We start from the raw sequence: 16,066 nt of genomic DNA, 5'->3' as shown, positions 1-16,066 counted from the left end.
TTTTGTGCACTATTTGAACAGTTGCCCAACCCATTTAAAATAAGTGGATTTGTAACTGCCTTAAAATAGTGCACAGTGGAGTTTTACACAAATGTGTCAAATGTAAGTACATGAGAACATAAGAATTAGGAGCAGGAGTAGGCCATTTGGCCCATCGAGTCTGTTCCACCATTCAGGAAGATCATGGCTGATCTTCTACCTCAACTCCACCTTCCCGTGCTATCCCCATTGTAAAGTCCTTACTCTACAGCATGAAACCACATGAGACACATTCCAGGGACAAGGCCACTCTGTGACCTTAACTCTTTATTACAGAGTTAATGATCTTGCTTGGGACTTCCCTGTATATACCTGTGTGATCAGGTAAGGAGCGTCTCCCACAAGTTCACTCGCTGTGGTCAAGGTGTGTATCTGAGTTGAGTGTACACAGTAATACAGTGGTGTTACATTGTCGTTACAAACATAAGAACATAAGAACATAAGAATTAGGAACAGGAGTAGGCCATCGAGCCCCTCGAGCCTGCTCTGCCATTCAATAAGATCATGGCTCATCTGGCCGTGGACTCAGCTCCACTTACCCGCCCGCTCCCCGTAACCCTTAATTCCCTTATTGGTTAAAAATCTATCTATCTGTGACTTGAATACATTCAATGAGCTAGCCTCAACTGTTTCCTTGGGCAGAGAATTCCACAGATTCACAACCCTCTGGGAGAAGAAATTCCTTCTCAACTCGGTTTTAAATTGGCTCCCCCCTAGTTCTAGTCTCCCTGACCAGTGGAAACAACCTCTCTGCCTCTATCTTGTCTATCCCTTTCATTATTTTAAATGTTTCTATAAGATCACCCCTCATCCTTCTGAACTCCAACGAGTAAAGACCCAGTCTACTCAATCTATCATCATAAGATAACCCCCTCATCTCCGGAATCAGCCTAGTGAATCGTCTCTGTACCCACTCCAAAGCCAGTATATCCATCCTTAAGTAAGGTGACCAAAATTGCACGCAGTACTCCAGGTGCGGCCTCACCAATACCCTATACAGTTGCAGCAGGACCTCCCTGCTTTTGTACTCCATCCCTCTCGCAATGAAGGCCAACATTCCATTCGCCTTCCTGATTACCTGCTGCACCTGCAAACTAACTTTTTGGGATTCATGCACAAGGACCCCCAGGTCCCTCTGCATCTTAGCATGTTGTAATTTCTCCCCATTCAAATAATATTCCCCTTTACTGTTTTTTTTCCCAAGGTGGATGACCTCACACTTTCCGACATTGTATTCCATCTGCCAAACCTTCGCCCATTCGCTTAACCTATCTAAATCTCTTTGCAGCCTCTTTGTGTCCTCTACACAACCCGCTTTCCCACTAATCTTAGTGTCATCTGCAAATTTTGTTACACTACACTCTGTCCCCTCTTCCAGGTCATCTATGTATATTGTAAACAGTTGTGGTCCCAGCACCGATCCCTGTGGCACACCACTCACCACCGATTTCCAACCCGAAAAGGACCCATTTATCCCGACTCTCTGCTTTCTGTTAGCCAGCCAATTCTCTATCCATGCTAATACATTTCCTCTGACTCCGTGTAACTTTATCTTCTGCAGTAACCTTTTGTGTGGCACCTTATCGAATGCCTTTTGGAAATCTAAATACACCACATCCATCGGCACACCTCTATCCACCATGCTCATTATATCCTCAAAGAATTCTAGTAAATTAGTTAAACATGATTTCCCCTTCATGAATCCATGCTGCGTCTGCTTGATTGCACTATTCCTATCTAGATGTCCCGCTATTTCTTCCTTAATGATAGTTTCAAGCATTTTCCCCACTACAGATGTTAAACTAACCGGCCTATAGTTACCTGCCTTTTGTCTGCCCCCCTTTTTAAACAGAGGCGTTACATTAGCTGCTTTCCAATCCGCTGGTACCTCCCCAGAGTCCAGAGAATTTTGGTAGATTATAACGAATGCATCTGATATAACTTCCGCCATCTCTTTTTATACCCTGGGATGCATTTCATCAGGACCAGGGGACTTGTCTACCTTGAGTCCCATTAGCCTGTCCAGCACTATCCGCCTAGTGATAGTGATTGTCTCAAGGTTCTCCCTTCCCACATTCCCGTGACCAGCAATTTTTGGCATGGTTTTTGTGTCTTCCACTGTGAAGACCGAAGCAAAATAATTGTTTAAGGTCTCAGCCATTTCAACGTTTCCCATTATTAAATCCCCCTTCTCATCTAAGGACCAACATTTACTTTAGTCACTCTTTTCCATTTTATATATCTGCAAAAGCTTTTACTATCTGTTTTTATGTTTTGCGCAAGTTTACCTTCGAAATCTATCCTTCCTTTCTTTATTGCTTTTTTAGTCATTCTTTGCTGTTGTTTAAAATTTTCCCAATCCTCTAGTTTCCCACTAACCTTGGCCACCTTATACGCATTGGTCTTTGATTTGATACTCTCCTTTATTTCCTTGGTTATCCACGGCTGGTTATCCCTTCTCTTACCGCCCTTCTTTTTCACTGGAATATATTTTTGTTGCGCACTATGAAAGAGGTCCTTAAAAGTCCTCCACTGTTCCTCAATTGTGCCACCGTTTAGTCTGTGTTTCCAGTCTACTTTAGCCAACTCTGCCCTCATCCCACTGTAGTCCCCTTTGTTTAAGCATAGTACGCTCATTTCTGACACAACTTCCTCACCCTTAATCTGTATTACAAATTCAACCATACTGTGATCACTCATTCCGAGAGGATCTTTTACTAGGAGATCGTTTATTTTTCCTGTCTCATTACACAGGACCAGATCTAAGATAACTTGCTCCCTTGTAGGTTCTGTTACATACTGTTCTAAGAAACAATCCCGTATGCATTCTATGAATTCCTCCTCCAGGCTACCCCGTGCGATTTGAGTTGACCAATCGATATGTAGGTTAAAATCCCCCATGACTACTGCCGTTCCTTTTTCACATGCCTCCATTATTCCCTTGATTATTGCCCGCCCCACCGTGAAGTTATTATTTGGGGGCCTATAAACTACGCCCACCAGTGACTTTTTCCCTTTACTATCTCTAATCTCCACCCACAATGATTCAACATTTTGTTCATTAGAGCCAATATCGTCTCTCACAACTGCCCTAATATCATCCTTTATTAACAGGGCTACCCCACCTCCTTTCCCTTCTTGTCTATCTTTCCGAATCATCAGACACCCCTGTATGTTTAATTCCCAGTCTTGGCCACCCTGCAACCATGTTTCTGTAATGGCCACCAAATCATACCCATTTGTAATGATTTGTGCCATCAACTCATTTACTTTATTTCGAATGCTGCGTGCATTTAGGTAGAGTGTTTTAATCCTAGTTGGGGGATCCACGATGAGGCAGGTGATTTTGAGCCTGGTGGATGAACTGGTAATATGTCGTGTGATTGTTAAACCTTTTGCTAATAAACTAACTAGTTCTTAATAGCAAAGAACCCATGAAGCTAATACATTACACCACCTAATCACACTTTTCTGATCTGCTTCATTTTCTTGTCTGCTCTTTACAACCTTGATGAACAGAGGGAGGCCATTCAGCTCATTGCATCTGTGCCAGTACCAGCTCTTCAACCGGGGTTGCATCCCAGTGCTCTGCCTTTTTTCCAGTTTGATGTCTGCGGCTAATTTTGTCACCTGACACCCTCATGTTGATAACTGCCTTGTAAGGTGGCCATTACTTGCCGCATAACATATCGTCACAATTTTGTCGGGCAAGTCAGTAAATTAACAAATAGTCAATGGCTCTTTACTTCTTTAAAAAAAAAATTGCTTCCATTCTCGTAATTTATTCAGCCAGTAGAGGACATTAGTGAACCAGATGGGCTTTTACAACAATTTCATGGTCACCATTATTGACTTTTAAAAAAAAATTCCAGATTTACTTAATTAACTGAATTTAAATTCCCCAGCTGCTGGGGTGGGATCTGAACTCCTGTCTCCAAGATCATTAGTCCAATCCTCTGGATTACTAGTCCAATAATATAACCACGATGGCACCATACCCTTTACAGCCAAGAAAACCACTGTTGAAATATAGGAAACGCGGCAGCCAATTTGTGCACAGCAAGCTCCCACAAATATCAATGTGATAATGACCAGATACTCTGTTTTAGAGATGTTGGTTGAGGTATAAATAATGACCAGGACATCGGGGATAACTCACTGCTCTTCTTCAAAATAGTGCCGTGGGATCTTTCATGTCCACCTGAGAGGGCAGGCGGAGCCTCAGTTTAATGTCTCATCCGAAAGACAGCACCTCCGACAGTGCAGCAACTGTGTCATTCTTTAATCCCACTCTGGAGCATCCCATTTTACTCCTCCCTCCATTTTATTCTTGTAGTGGTTACAGGAAGAAAACTATGTGAAATTGGGAAGTGTTTGAAGAGCATTCAGGGCTTCAAGGGTTAGCAAGTTAACTGTAGTGAATTATGAATCACATTTTAGAATGGAAGGCAGCATAATATTGAGCTATAAAGTGATAGGACATGACATATGTTTGTTCCCATTATTTCCTACACAGCTAGTTGCCAGGAGCATCGAGTGGAGAGACAATAAAGGACAATTGATCCTGGACTGCTCTCATACACCAACTAGTGGCTGAATAAAATACTGACAGAGGTCGAGGAGCAGGTGGCTGGTGTAACTTTGCAGGACTGGTACCTCACATGGTGGGGTGGGGCGGGAGGGCGCAATGTACTAAGGCCGAGGAAGCCAAAACAGCCCTGAATTTGCGGTTGGCATGATGGCTAACTGTCCGCCTTGGAAACTGACCGCAAATACAGGATTTCCGCACACGCTTGCCCATGCGCTAAATCCCGAACTTGCGACCTGTCAAGTTACAACCACACCGAGGCCTTGCTGCATCTTTCACCTCTGACAGAAAACTATGTGCCGGCGAAAAGTTGGCTTAATCGTCCACCTACTCCGAAGTAATTATGGCTTTCAATTTTTAAGTCTTGTGCAAGCAGGCGCGGGAAACCTGTTGCACAGCACGAGGGGAGCGGAAGAAAGTTGTTTAAAATTGGGAATGAAGTTCTAACAGTCGATTGAATATATTTTTGAAGGATCACTTATTTATTTAAACATTTCTAAAAGTATCGTAGAACGTTCTCAAAAACGATCCAGAAGTACAAACGCTGAACAAATGCAAAAGCTGACATTCTCATTTAATTGTATAGGTAACGTTTTGCAATTATACATAATATACATGTGATTAAGCTATTTGCCAATATGACTTCTAGTAATTTTGCGTGAATTTGCCCATATATTTTAAGGATGCGCTAATTTGCAACACCTAAAGCTCTGATTGGGCCCCCTCAGTGACAAGTCTTGATCATAAAGTGTTGGCATGCCAGGTTTCAAGAGGCCAGTAATTTGCAGCGTTACTGTGTCCAAAAGTTCCAGATCAGAGATTATGATTGACAAGTGTAATGTATGCCCTGTGAGTATGCTCACAGGTTTGTGCAGTGGCCTTTGACAGGTCCAGGCAGCGGGTGGTTGAGGGGGTCGTTCAGCCCGACTGCCTGCCTCTCTTCCGCGATTACATCCGAGCCAGGGTGTCCTTGGAGATGGAGCACGCAGTGTCCACCGGTATGCTCGCGGCCTTCCGCGAGAGGTGGGCGCCGGAGGGACTGGAGTGCATCATCACCCCCGGCAACCAAATTTTAATTTGATTTAAGTTTCCGTTAAAGTTTTATTTGGAAATTTGTGGGTTCTAGTGCCCTTGCCAAAAGGGGGCACTTGAGTTAATGTTCTATTTAAAATAGTTGTAGAGCTGTTGCGGTGGCCATTAACCGGTTAGGTAGCGGGCAACTGAGGGGATCATTCAGCCCGACTGTCTGCCTCTCTCCCATGGCTACATCGAAACATAGTAAATAGGAGCAGTAGTAGGCCATTCAACCCTTCGAGTCTGCACCACCATTCAATATTATCATGGCTGATCCTCTATCTCAACACCATGTTCCTGCTTTTTCCCCATACCCCTTGATGCCTTTTGTTTCTAGAAATCTATCTATCTCCCTTTTAAATATATTCAGTGACTTGGCCTCCACAGCCATCTGTGGTAGAGAATCCCACAGGTTCACCACCCTCTGAGTGAAAATATTTCTCCTCATCTCGGTCCTAAATTTCCTACCCCGTATCCGTATATGTTCGCGCCAGGGTATTCCTGGAGATGGAACCTAAGGTGTTCACCGGTACGCTCGAGGCCTTCCGCAACAGGTGGGCACCAGAGGGACTGGAGTGCACCATCATCCCCAGGAACCAAATTTTGATTTGATTTGTATGGTTTTCTTAAACATTCTTTTTGTTAATTTGCAGTTTCTAGTTGTTGTCGCCCTTTAACAAGGCACGTGGGTTAATTGTATAATTTAAAAGAGTTGTAGTGCTGTTGCATTGTGAGTGGCTTAGTCAGTCATGTGCTGTTCACAAGACTCAATAAAACCCCAGTCAGTTGGGTCTGAGTCATCCACGATGAGGTATGCAGTTGTGAGCCTAGTGGATGAACTGGTAATGTGTAGTTTGATTCTTAAACCTTTGTTAATAAAGCAACTAGTTCTTAATAGCAACGTGTTGCTATGAGTCCTTAAGCAAAGGACGCATGAAGCAAATGCATTACAAGCAAGCAAGACTGTATAGATCAAATGGATGACACGGTGCTGGTCTCTCCCTGCCCTCAGAGTCAGCAGCTAGCTGAAGCTAAACACAGACGAGCTTGCTCCCCAAAAAGTTTTTGCAGAGCTTTTTAAGTCAATGTGAAAATTATTTTTGAAGGGTTCGTGCCCGTTACAGATGTTTGTTTGGAGGGGAAAGAGAGAAATGTCAGGAAGTTTGAAACAGGATCATTTAGATAAAATTTGAGATTAATGATAGAATTGTTTTTAGAGTTACGTTGAATTAAATAATAATAATCTGTATAAAGGAGAGACAAAGGAGGCTCTCCGTTGAGTTTACCCAGAATTTCACTTCAGGAGTATTGGATTGGCGACAATACGGAACTTAGATGCCAGTTTCAATGAAGGAGGAAGCTGTACGAAATGAGAGATTTGCTGCGAATGTGACCATTAAAGCTGGCGCGACCCTATAGGCTAAGAATCAGGAAGTAAAAGGACCACCGCCCCATGTGATCCCAGGTTCGCATACGCACAATGGTGCGCTCCGCGGAGGAGTACGCTGAGCGGAGCCCTGCAGCGGTTTAAAGGAAGCTCTCGCGGGTGGGGATCACACGGGGTGGGAGCGGGTTTACTCGCGATGGTGTACTCCTTAACCTCGCCGCCGCAAATTCAGGCCCATAAGGTTTAAAAAGAAAGACTTGGATTATATAGCGCCTTTCATGACCACCGGACGTCTCAAAGCACTTTACAGCCAATGAAGTACTTTTGGAGTGCAGTCACTGTTGTAATGTATGAAACGCGGCAGCCAAGTTATGCACAGCAAGCTCCCACAAACAGTCATGTGATAGTGACCAGATAAACTGTTTTTGTTATGTTGATTGAGGGATAAATATTGGCCTAGGACACCAGGGGATAACTCCCCTGCTCATTTTCAAAATAGTGCCATGGGATCTTTTACGTCCACCCGACAGAGCAGACGGGGCCTCGGTTTAATGTCTCATCCAAAAGATGGCACCTCCGACAGTGCAGGACACCCTCAGCACTGCACTGGAGTAGGACTTGAACCCACAACCTTCTGACTCAGAGGCGAGAGAGTGCTGCCCACTGAGACATGGCTGAAAATGAATGTTCTCCGGGATAGAAAACCCGTTCTTTTCTCCAATCGTTACTGGATTATAAAATTACGTTTTCCACGCCCTCCACTCTCACCTTTTGTAAAGATGAAAAGGAAAAACGGCAAATGCTATGAATCTGAAATAATAGAAAAGTGTTGGAAACACACGGTGTACTCTGAAAAAGACAATAAAAGTTCATGTTTCGGAGATAACCCTTAAATGGCCGACCCCTTACCCTGAGACTGTGCCCCTTGGTTCTAGACTCTCCATCCAGGAGCAACAACCTCTCAAGCATCTACCCCGTCAATCCCCCTCAGAATCTTATATGTTTCAATGAGCTCACATCTCATTCTTCTAAACTCCAGCGAGTAAAAGCCCAATCTACTCAATCTCTCCTCAGAAGACAAACCTTTCATCCCAGGAATCAATCTGAGGCGTACAGAACAGTAAGGCCCAGGTTTGATCCCCTAGTTTGTGGCTTTAGTTCATCACAGCCAGGGTGCTCCAATTGGCCTCAGTGACCTCTCAGAGTTATGTTGGGGAAATCGCCCTGGGTTCCCCTCATTGATCATCATTTAGTTGGACGTGTGGACATGAATTAAAGACCGGATCGGATTCGGTCATGCAATCTCCCGCTGCTCAGGATAAGGGATTGGCCATTTAGGACTGAGGTGAAGAAAAACTTATTCACTCAGAGGGTGGTGAATCTTTGGAATTCTCTGCCCCAGAGAGCTGTTGATGCTCAGTCGTTGAGTCTATTCAAGACAGAGATCGATAGAATTTTGGATTCTTCAGGGAATCAAGGGATATGGGGGTAGTGCGGGAAGGTGGAGTTGAGGTAGAAGGTCAGCCATGATCTTATTGAATGGTGGAGCAGGCTCGAGGAGCCGAATGGCCTACTCCTGCTCCTAATTCTTATGCTCGCTATCGAGGCTTACTCATGGATAGTGACTTCTTGGGTGATGAGGAGGAGAGAGGGGAGAAAAGTGGCAGAGAAAAAGTGGCAAGAAAAGAGAAACATGTATTGAAATCAGTTCTTTACCGAATCCTGTGGTATTTCTGATCAGTTGGACAGGCCTGTGTTAAAATCCCTCATCCAGCAGAGTGAGGGAGACCCCTGTTGGTCATCCCTGCAACTGCAATGCCAGGATATTGTGAAAGCAATTTTAGTACCAGTAACCTTGACAAATCAAAGCTGTGCTGTGTCCTGGATTCAATGGGGGGAAGTTGTCTTAATAGTGCATACTGCAGTGCACCGTGGCTGCAGTATGCACCATCTACAGGATGCACTGCAGCAACTTGCCACGGCTTCTTCGGCAGCACCTCCCAAACCCATGACCGCTACCACCAAGAAGGACAAGGGCAGCATGCACATGGGAACACCACCACCTACACATTCCCCTCCAAGTCACACATCACCCCAACTTGGAAATAGACCGCTGCTCTGGGTCACAATCCTGGAACTCCCTCCCTAACAGCACTGTGGGAGCACCTTCACCACATGGACTGCAGTGGTTCAAGAAGGCCCACCACCTTCTCAAGGGCCCCTGAGGATGGGCAATAAATGCCAACCTTGCCAGTGATGCCCACATCCTGAGAATTAATTTTTTAAAATGTTAAATTAAAACTGTGATAAATGTACAAGCTATTTAGGGCTGCACACCGATCGTCTGGTTGGTCGGTGAGCTGAGAATGTTGTGTATCAAGGGATATGGTGAAAGTAGAGTCATTCAGGATAATAACTTGTAAAAATCACCAACTAGGAAGTTAAGTCTAAAGGTTCTCGACCTGCCTGAGTGGAAGAAAGGGCAATGCTGTCAAAACCATTGAGCCAGTTAAAGATCTATCCTCCAGTACATTAATTCTCCCATTATGGCATTTAATTGTATTCGGAATAATCCAATCCATTGCCTGGTAAATGGTTCCAAACATTTCATACTCTATGTGAAGAGGTTTTCCCTGATATCTGTTAGTTATACCTTGCACTAATTTTCACATATGTCCTCTCCTTTAACTTGACAAGTGCGATGGCATCGATTAAATTCCAAGAGAAAACAGAATATTTTTTTTATTAGTTCCTGGGATGTGGGCATCATTGGCAAGGCCGGCATTTATTAACCATCCCTAATTGCCCTTGAGAAAGTGGTGGTGAGCCATCTTCTTGAACCGCTGTCTTATAGACAGATTTTTGAACAATAAGGGAGTCAGGGGTTATAGGGAGCGGGCAGGGAAGTGGAGTTGAGACCAAGATCAGATCAGCCATGATCTTGTTGAATGGCAGAGCAGGCTTAAGGGGCCAAATGGCTTACTCCTGCTCCTATTTCTTATGTTCTTATAGCCCGTGTGGTGAAGGTACTGCCACAGTGCTGTTAGGGAGGGAGTTCCAGGATCTTGACCCAGTGACGATGATGAAACGGCCGATATATTTCCAAGTAAGAATGGAGTGTGACTTGGAGGGGAACTTAGAGTTCCCATTCGTCTGGTACCCTTGTCCTTCTAGGTGGTAGAGGTCACGGGTTTGGGAGATACTGTCGAAGGAGCCTTGGCGAGTTGCTGCAGTGCATCTTGTAGATGGTACACGCTGCAGCCACGGTGCGCTGGTGGTGGAGGGAGTGACTTGTGCCTTGTAGATGGTGGAAAGCATTTGGGGAGTCTGGAGGTGAAAGACTCACTGCAGAATACCCAGCCTCTGACCTGCTCTTGTAACCATGGTATTTAATGGCTGGTCCAATTAAACCTTTGGTCAATGATGACCCCCCCAGGATATTGATGATGGGGTATTCAGCAATGGTAATGCCGTTGAATGTCAAGGAGTGGTGGTTAGACTCTTGCTCATTGGAGATAGTCATTGATGGCACTTGTGTGGCATGAATGTTACTTGCCACTTATCAGCCCAAGCCTGAATGTCGTCTTGCTGTATGCGGGCATGGACTGCTCCATTATCAGAGGAGTTGCGAATGGAACTGAACACTACAATCATCAATGAACATCCCCACTTCTAAACTTATGATGGAGGGAAGGTCATTGTTGAAGTTGCTGAAGATGGTTGGGCCTAGGACACTGTCCTGAGGAACTCATACAGTGACGTCCTGGGGCTGAGATGATTGACCTCTAACAACCACAACCATCTTCCTTTATGCTAGGTATGACTCCAGGTAGTACAGAGTATCTCCCTGATTCCCATTGACGTAAATTTTACTAGGGCTCGTTGATGCCACACTCGGTCACATGCTGCCTTGATGTCAAGGGCAGTCACTCTCGCCTCACCTCTGGAATTCTGGATTTGCATCCTGGTAGTTTACTATCCCACTGAGGTAGGGTTGTCAACCCTCCAAACTGCCCTGGAATCTCCAGGAATTTAAGATTAACCTCCGGGACATGGCTGCGAACTGCCTGAGAGAAAAATCATGGTGACATTAATAGAAATGAAGTATTCTTTGAATGCTTACATCTTATTAGCTATATAAATATTGGAAATGGGGAAAAAAGATACTGTTTGATTATGGAGGGTGGTTGGAGGTGGGAGGTCATGTGATGAAACCTTCAGGAATATGTCCAACCAGAGTTGGCAACCTTACACCGATGGCCCCTGGAGTTAATCACTCAGTAAACCAGCCTGCAACCCTATCGTTAAGCAATTAGACTGTTTTCTTAATCTTGGTCCATTAGTTTCAGAAACTTGTCTTCCTCTGGAACACTTTGAATCCCAGGCCACCTACAGAAAATTTATGATTCAAAATTGTGTTGAAGTAAAATAACAAAGTGTCCCAACATTTTGTTGGCCGGGCAGAAACTTTGTGGAATCATAGAATGATATAGCACAGAAGGAGTGGATCTACATGTTGCCCCTTGGCGACATCAACTGAAAACACAGCATCAGTTTCCACATGTACGCTGACGACACCCAGCTCTACTCACCACCATTTCTCTCGACCCCTCCACGGTCTCTAAATTGTCCGACTGCTTGTCTGACATCCAGTACTGGATGAGCAGAAATTTCCTCCAACTAAATATTGGGAAGACGGAAGCTATTGTCTTCGGTCCCCGCCACAAACTCTGTTCCCTAGCCACTGTAATGTATGCTCTCAGGTTTGTCATTGCATTGTGAGTGGCTTAGCCAGTCACGTGATGTTCACAAGATTCAATAAAACCCCAGCCAGTTGGGTCGAGGTCATCCACGATGAGGTATGCAGTTGTGAGTCTAGTGGATGAACTGGTAATGTGCAGTGTGATTGTTAAACCTTTGTTAATAAACCAACTAGTTCTTAATAGCAATGTGTTGCTATGAATTCTTAAGCAAAGAATCCTTGAAGCAAACACATTACAGCCACCAACTCCATCCCTCTCCCAAGCGTCTGTCTGAGGCTGAACCAGTTTGCAACCTTGCTGCTGTACCTGACCCTGAGACGAGCTTCCGACCACATGTCCACGCAGTTACTAAGACCGCCTATTTCCACCTCCGTGACATCGCCCAACTCCGTCCCTGCCTCAGCTCATCTGCTGCTGATGTCGGTGGGTTTGAGCCAGCTTCCCGACACGCTTGGGATTGTTCCCGATTTGATCGCGCCGGCCACCCTCCCCCCCTCCCCCCCCCCCCAACCCAATCCCACGCGTTCACCTATGTTAAAACTTCCCCCCTATATGTTTCCATCACGGGATGGGAAAAACCCCAAGATTTTAGGCAAAAAGTTCAAAGGTTACAGATTAGAATCTATTTCCTGCTACCAGTGAATCAAATTAATAAATGACACTTAGAAACAGTTTGGCACAGTGACACGCAGAGAACATTGGGTCAGCTTCTGGGCAGCATGAATGTTTTTTTTTGCTGTTTCTTCACTGCCTGAGTCTCTTCTCTTTCTCCGTTTTTTGGTTAGAAAGGGCAATTTGTGCTGCAGCTGTCCCCGGCCTTAAAAATCGCGTACACATTTACAAGTGGAAACATGGCCAGTGCTCCAATCATGGACCCCAGCTGCACTGCTGCTCCACACCACACCAGGGCGCTGTGGCTTTCGTCACGGAAAATTACTCCAATCATCACCTTGACATATGACAAGGCCCCGTTAAACAAAATCCACGATAGGATCTGAGTGATTAAAACGAACAGGTTATTATACATAAGCACAAACAAGAAACAGTTGGCTCAATAAAATGGGCACAATATTAATTCCATTCAACAGCCTAAGGTCGGCTTGATGTCATAAAATAAAGAAGAAATGTCTTGCATTTATACAGCGCCTTTCACAATTTCAGGATGTCCCAAAGCGCTTTACAGCCCGAGACTTTACTTTTGGAGTGTAGTCACTGTTGTAATGTGGGAAATGCGGCAACCAATTTGCACACAGCAAGCTCCCACAAACAGCAATGGCCAGATAATCTGGGTTTTAGTGATGTTGATTGAGGGATAAATATTGGTCCCAGGACACCGGGGATAACTCCCCTGCTCTTCTTCGAAATAATGCCATGGGATCTTTTACATCCACCTGACAGAGCAGACGGGGCCTCGGTTTAACGTCTCATCCGAAAGACAGCACCTCCGACAGTGCAGCACTCCCTCACTAATGTACTGAAATGTCACCCTGGATTTTGTGCTCAAGTCCCACAACATTCTGACTCAGAGGCGAGAGTGCTACCCACTGAGCCACGGTTGACACTAAAGAGGAGAGAGAAAATGAAAATCTGCTTTATTAAAAGAATAAACTCATTAGCAATATCAGGACCGGTTTTCCTGGCCCTTGCCCCCATGGCACGTGCATTTCCCCTGGTGCAAAGGTCAGGAAAAAAGGGCGGAGACCTGTTTCACTGAGGCTCCACCCCTTTTCACATTGCCCCGGAATTTCCAGGGCTTTCCTGAATGAGATGGGCGGAAGGGGGTGGAGCTGGCTCTACTCCTGCATTTGGCGGAGGTCCACCACTGTGTTACTGGCATCCCTCCTGGTTTTCTGTATTGTTCATATGTTGGGTGCCCCAATGCATGGGTTCCCAGAGAAACATGGCACTGTGGCCTGTCCCTAAACCCCTGCTGATTGGAGGTTCGGAATGGGTTCGGTTGTGGGGCGGCGGGGGGGGGGGGAGGAGTGCGGGTATAGTCTGTCAAAGACTTAAAGGTAGGTCAGTTTTTATTTTAAGTTCTTACACCCCTCCCCCAGGATGTGTAGTTTTGAGCAGATCTTTTTAGCATTAGGAGATATTAGGGCAGATGACCAAAGGCTTGGTCAAAGAGGTAGGTTTTAAGGAGCGTCTTAAAGGAGGAGAGCGAGGTAGCGATGCGGAGAGGTTTAGGGAGGGAATTCCAGAGCTTAGGGCCCAGGCACCTGAAGGCATGGCCACCAATGATGAGGTGAAAGAATTCTGCCCTTATTTAACGTTCACAGGTTCACGTTCCAGCAGGGGTCATGTGTCTGAACCCTGGATGACCCCTCTCCCTTGGCCAATTGCAGCACCCCAACCGTGAGAAGCTAACTCTGCAGAGACCAGCAATCAACATAAGAACATAGGAAATAGGAGCAGGGGTAGGCCATTTGGCCCCTCGAGCTTACTCCGCCATTCAGTAAGATCATGGCTGATCTGATCTTGGCCTGCTCCCCATAACCCTTGACTCCGTTATCGTTCAAGATTCTATCTATTTCCATCTTAAATATATTCAATAACCCAGCCTCCACAGCTCTCTGGGGCAGAGAATTCCAAAGATTCACCACCCTCTGAGAGAAGAAATTCCTCCTCATCTCCGTCCTAAATGGGCGACCCCTTATTCTGAAACTATGCCCCCTAGTTCTAGATTCCCCCACGAGGGGAAACATCCTCTCTGCATCTACCCTGTCAAGCCCCCTCAGAATCTTATATGTTTCAATAAGATCACCTCTCATTCTTCTAAACTCCAATGAATATAGGCCCAACCTGCATAAGACCTGGTCATTAAACCTGGTCTCAGTCTCAAACCACACGGTGCATTTGCACACTGAAAGAAAGAAAGAACTTGCATTTATATAGCATCCTTTCACATCCTTGGGACCGCCCAAAGCTCTTCACAGCCAATGAGTTACTTTTGAAATGTAACCATTGTTGTTGCATAAACTTGGCTTGTATAGAAGATTGAAGGGTGATCTGATCGAGGTGTTCAAAATGTTAAACGGATTTGATTGGGTAGATAATGGAAAAATGATTTCTTCCGGTGGGGCAATCAAGAACAATTGGATATAATTGTATAATTAGAGCTGGGTCATTCAGGAGTGAAATCAGGAAGCATTTTTTTCACACAAAGAACATAAGAACATAAAAATTAGGAGCAGGAGTCAACCACATGGCCCCTCGAGCCTGCTCCGCCATTCACTAAGATCATGGCTGATCTTCAACCTCAACTCCACCTTCCCGGCCAACCTCCATATCCCTTGATTCCTCTAGACTACAAAATTCTATCTATCTCAGTCTTGGGTAGTGGAAATCTGGAACTCGCTCCACCCCCCCCACCCACCCTCCCCACACCACCCCTCCCCCCAAGTCTGTGAATGCTGAGGGACAATTGTAGCTTTCAAGGTTGAGAGCGATAGAATTTTGTTGGGCAAGGGTATCGAGGGATATGAAGCGATTGCGAGAAAATGGAACTGAGGCACAGATCAGCCACAGTCTAATTGAATGGCAGAGCAGGCCGTGGGGCTGAATGGCCTCCTCCTGCTCCTAACGTTCCTGTGCAAAGTAGGGGTGCTGAGCCACGAGGAGAGTTGAAAGCCCCAGCTGCCTGCTCCAGATAACAATAAATTACAAAAAGAAAACCATTAAAACCCAGCAGTAATAGAGGTGTCACAGCAAATTGGGAAATTCAATGGCATTTGCTGGCTGGAACAAATTTGGCATATATAAAAAAAAATTAAATCAATCTGTATGTAACCTAGAATCATGGAAAATATGATTATATGATTAGTATTTTATGACCAGGAGTAATATTTCTTTAAACCACAAAATTGCTGATGTATAAATGTAGTAAACGCAGACTAATTGGAATAATGTTTTTAGATTGTATTATTGTAGCCCCAGGGGAACAGGCCACTTCTCTGCTCCAGTCCCTCTGTTGATTTAAAAGCCTCTCTGGATCTAGTTTAACTGCCTATTAATCTTGTGAGGTTCATGACATGGCATCAAGCAATATTAAGGAAAAAAATAGGTAATGAGAACAGTATTCTCTCAGTGCCTGCATTCATGAAATCACTGGGGCCGATTTTCATCAAGGCCTCCGCCTGCCCAAGTGCCGACCAAAGTGCCGCCGATGGCTGCTGAGGTACCAGACGGCGGGATATTCATGGCCGAGGTCCC

The 16,066-nt window shown here is 45.1% G+C and overlaps 1 protein-coding gene across 2 annotated transcripts in view; it reads right to left on the bottom strand.

Annotated features, from left to right (window-relative positions):
- Positions 1-12,375: 12,375 nt before the first annotated feature.
- Positions 12,376-16,066, bottom strand: part of slc52a3-1 (solute carrier family 52 member 3-1) — a 48,488-nt gene continuing 44,797 nt past the window's right edge. For both annotated transcript variants that reach the window (XM_070895119.1, XM_070895120.1), the window contains one exon: positions 12,376-12,845. In XM_070895119.1, coding sequence (XP_070751220.1) covers positions 12,633-12,845 — 213 coding nt within the window. In that variant the 3' untranslated portion in view covers positions 12,376-12,632. The remainder of the gene's footprint in view (positions 12,846-16,066) is intronic.

Source organism: Pristiophorus japonicus, chromosome 12 (assembly GCF_044704955.1).
Source record: "Pristiophorus japonicus isolate sPriJap1 chromosome 12, sPriJap1.hap1, whole genome shotgun sequence".
Lineage (NCBI taxonomy): Eukaryota > Metazoa > Chordata > Chondrichthyes > Pristiophoridae > Pristiophorus > Pristiophorus japonicus.
This window is presented reverse-complemented; position numbering and strand designations above follow the sequence as displayed.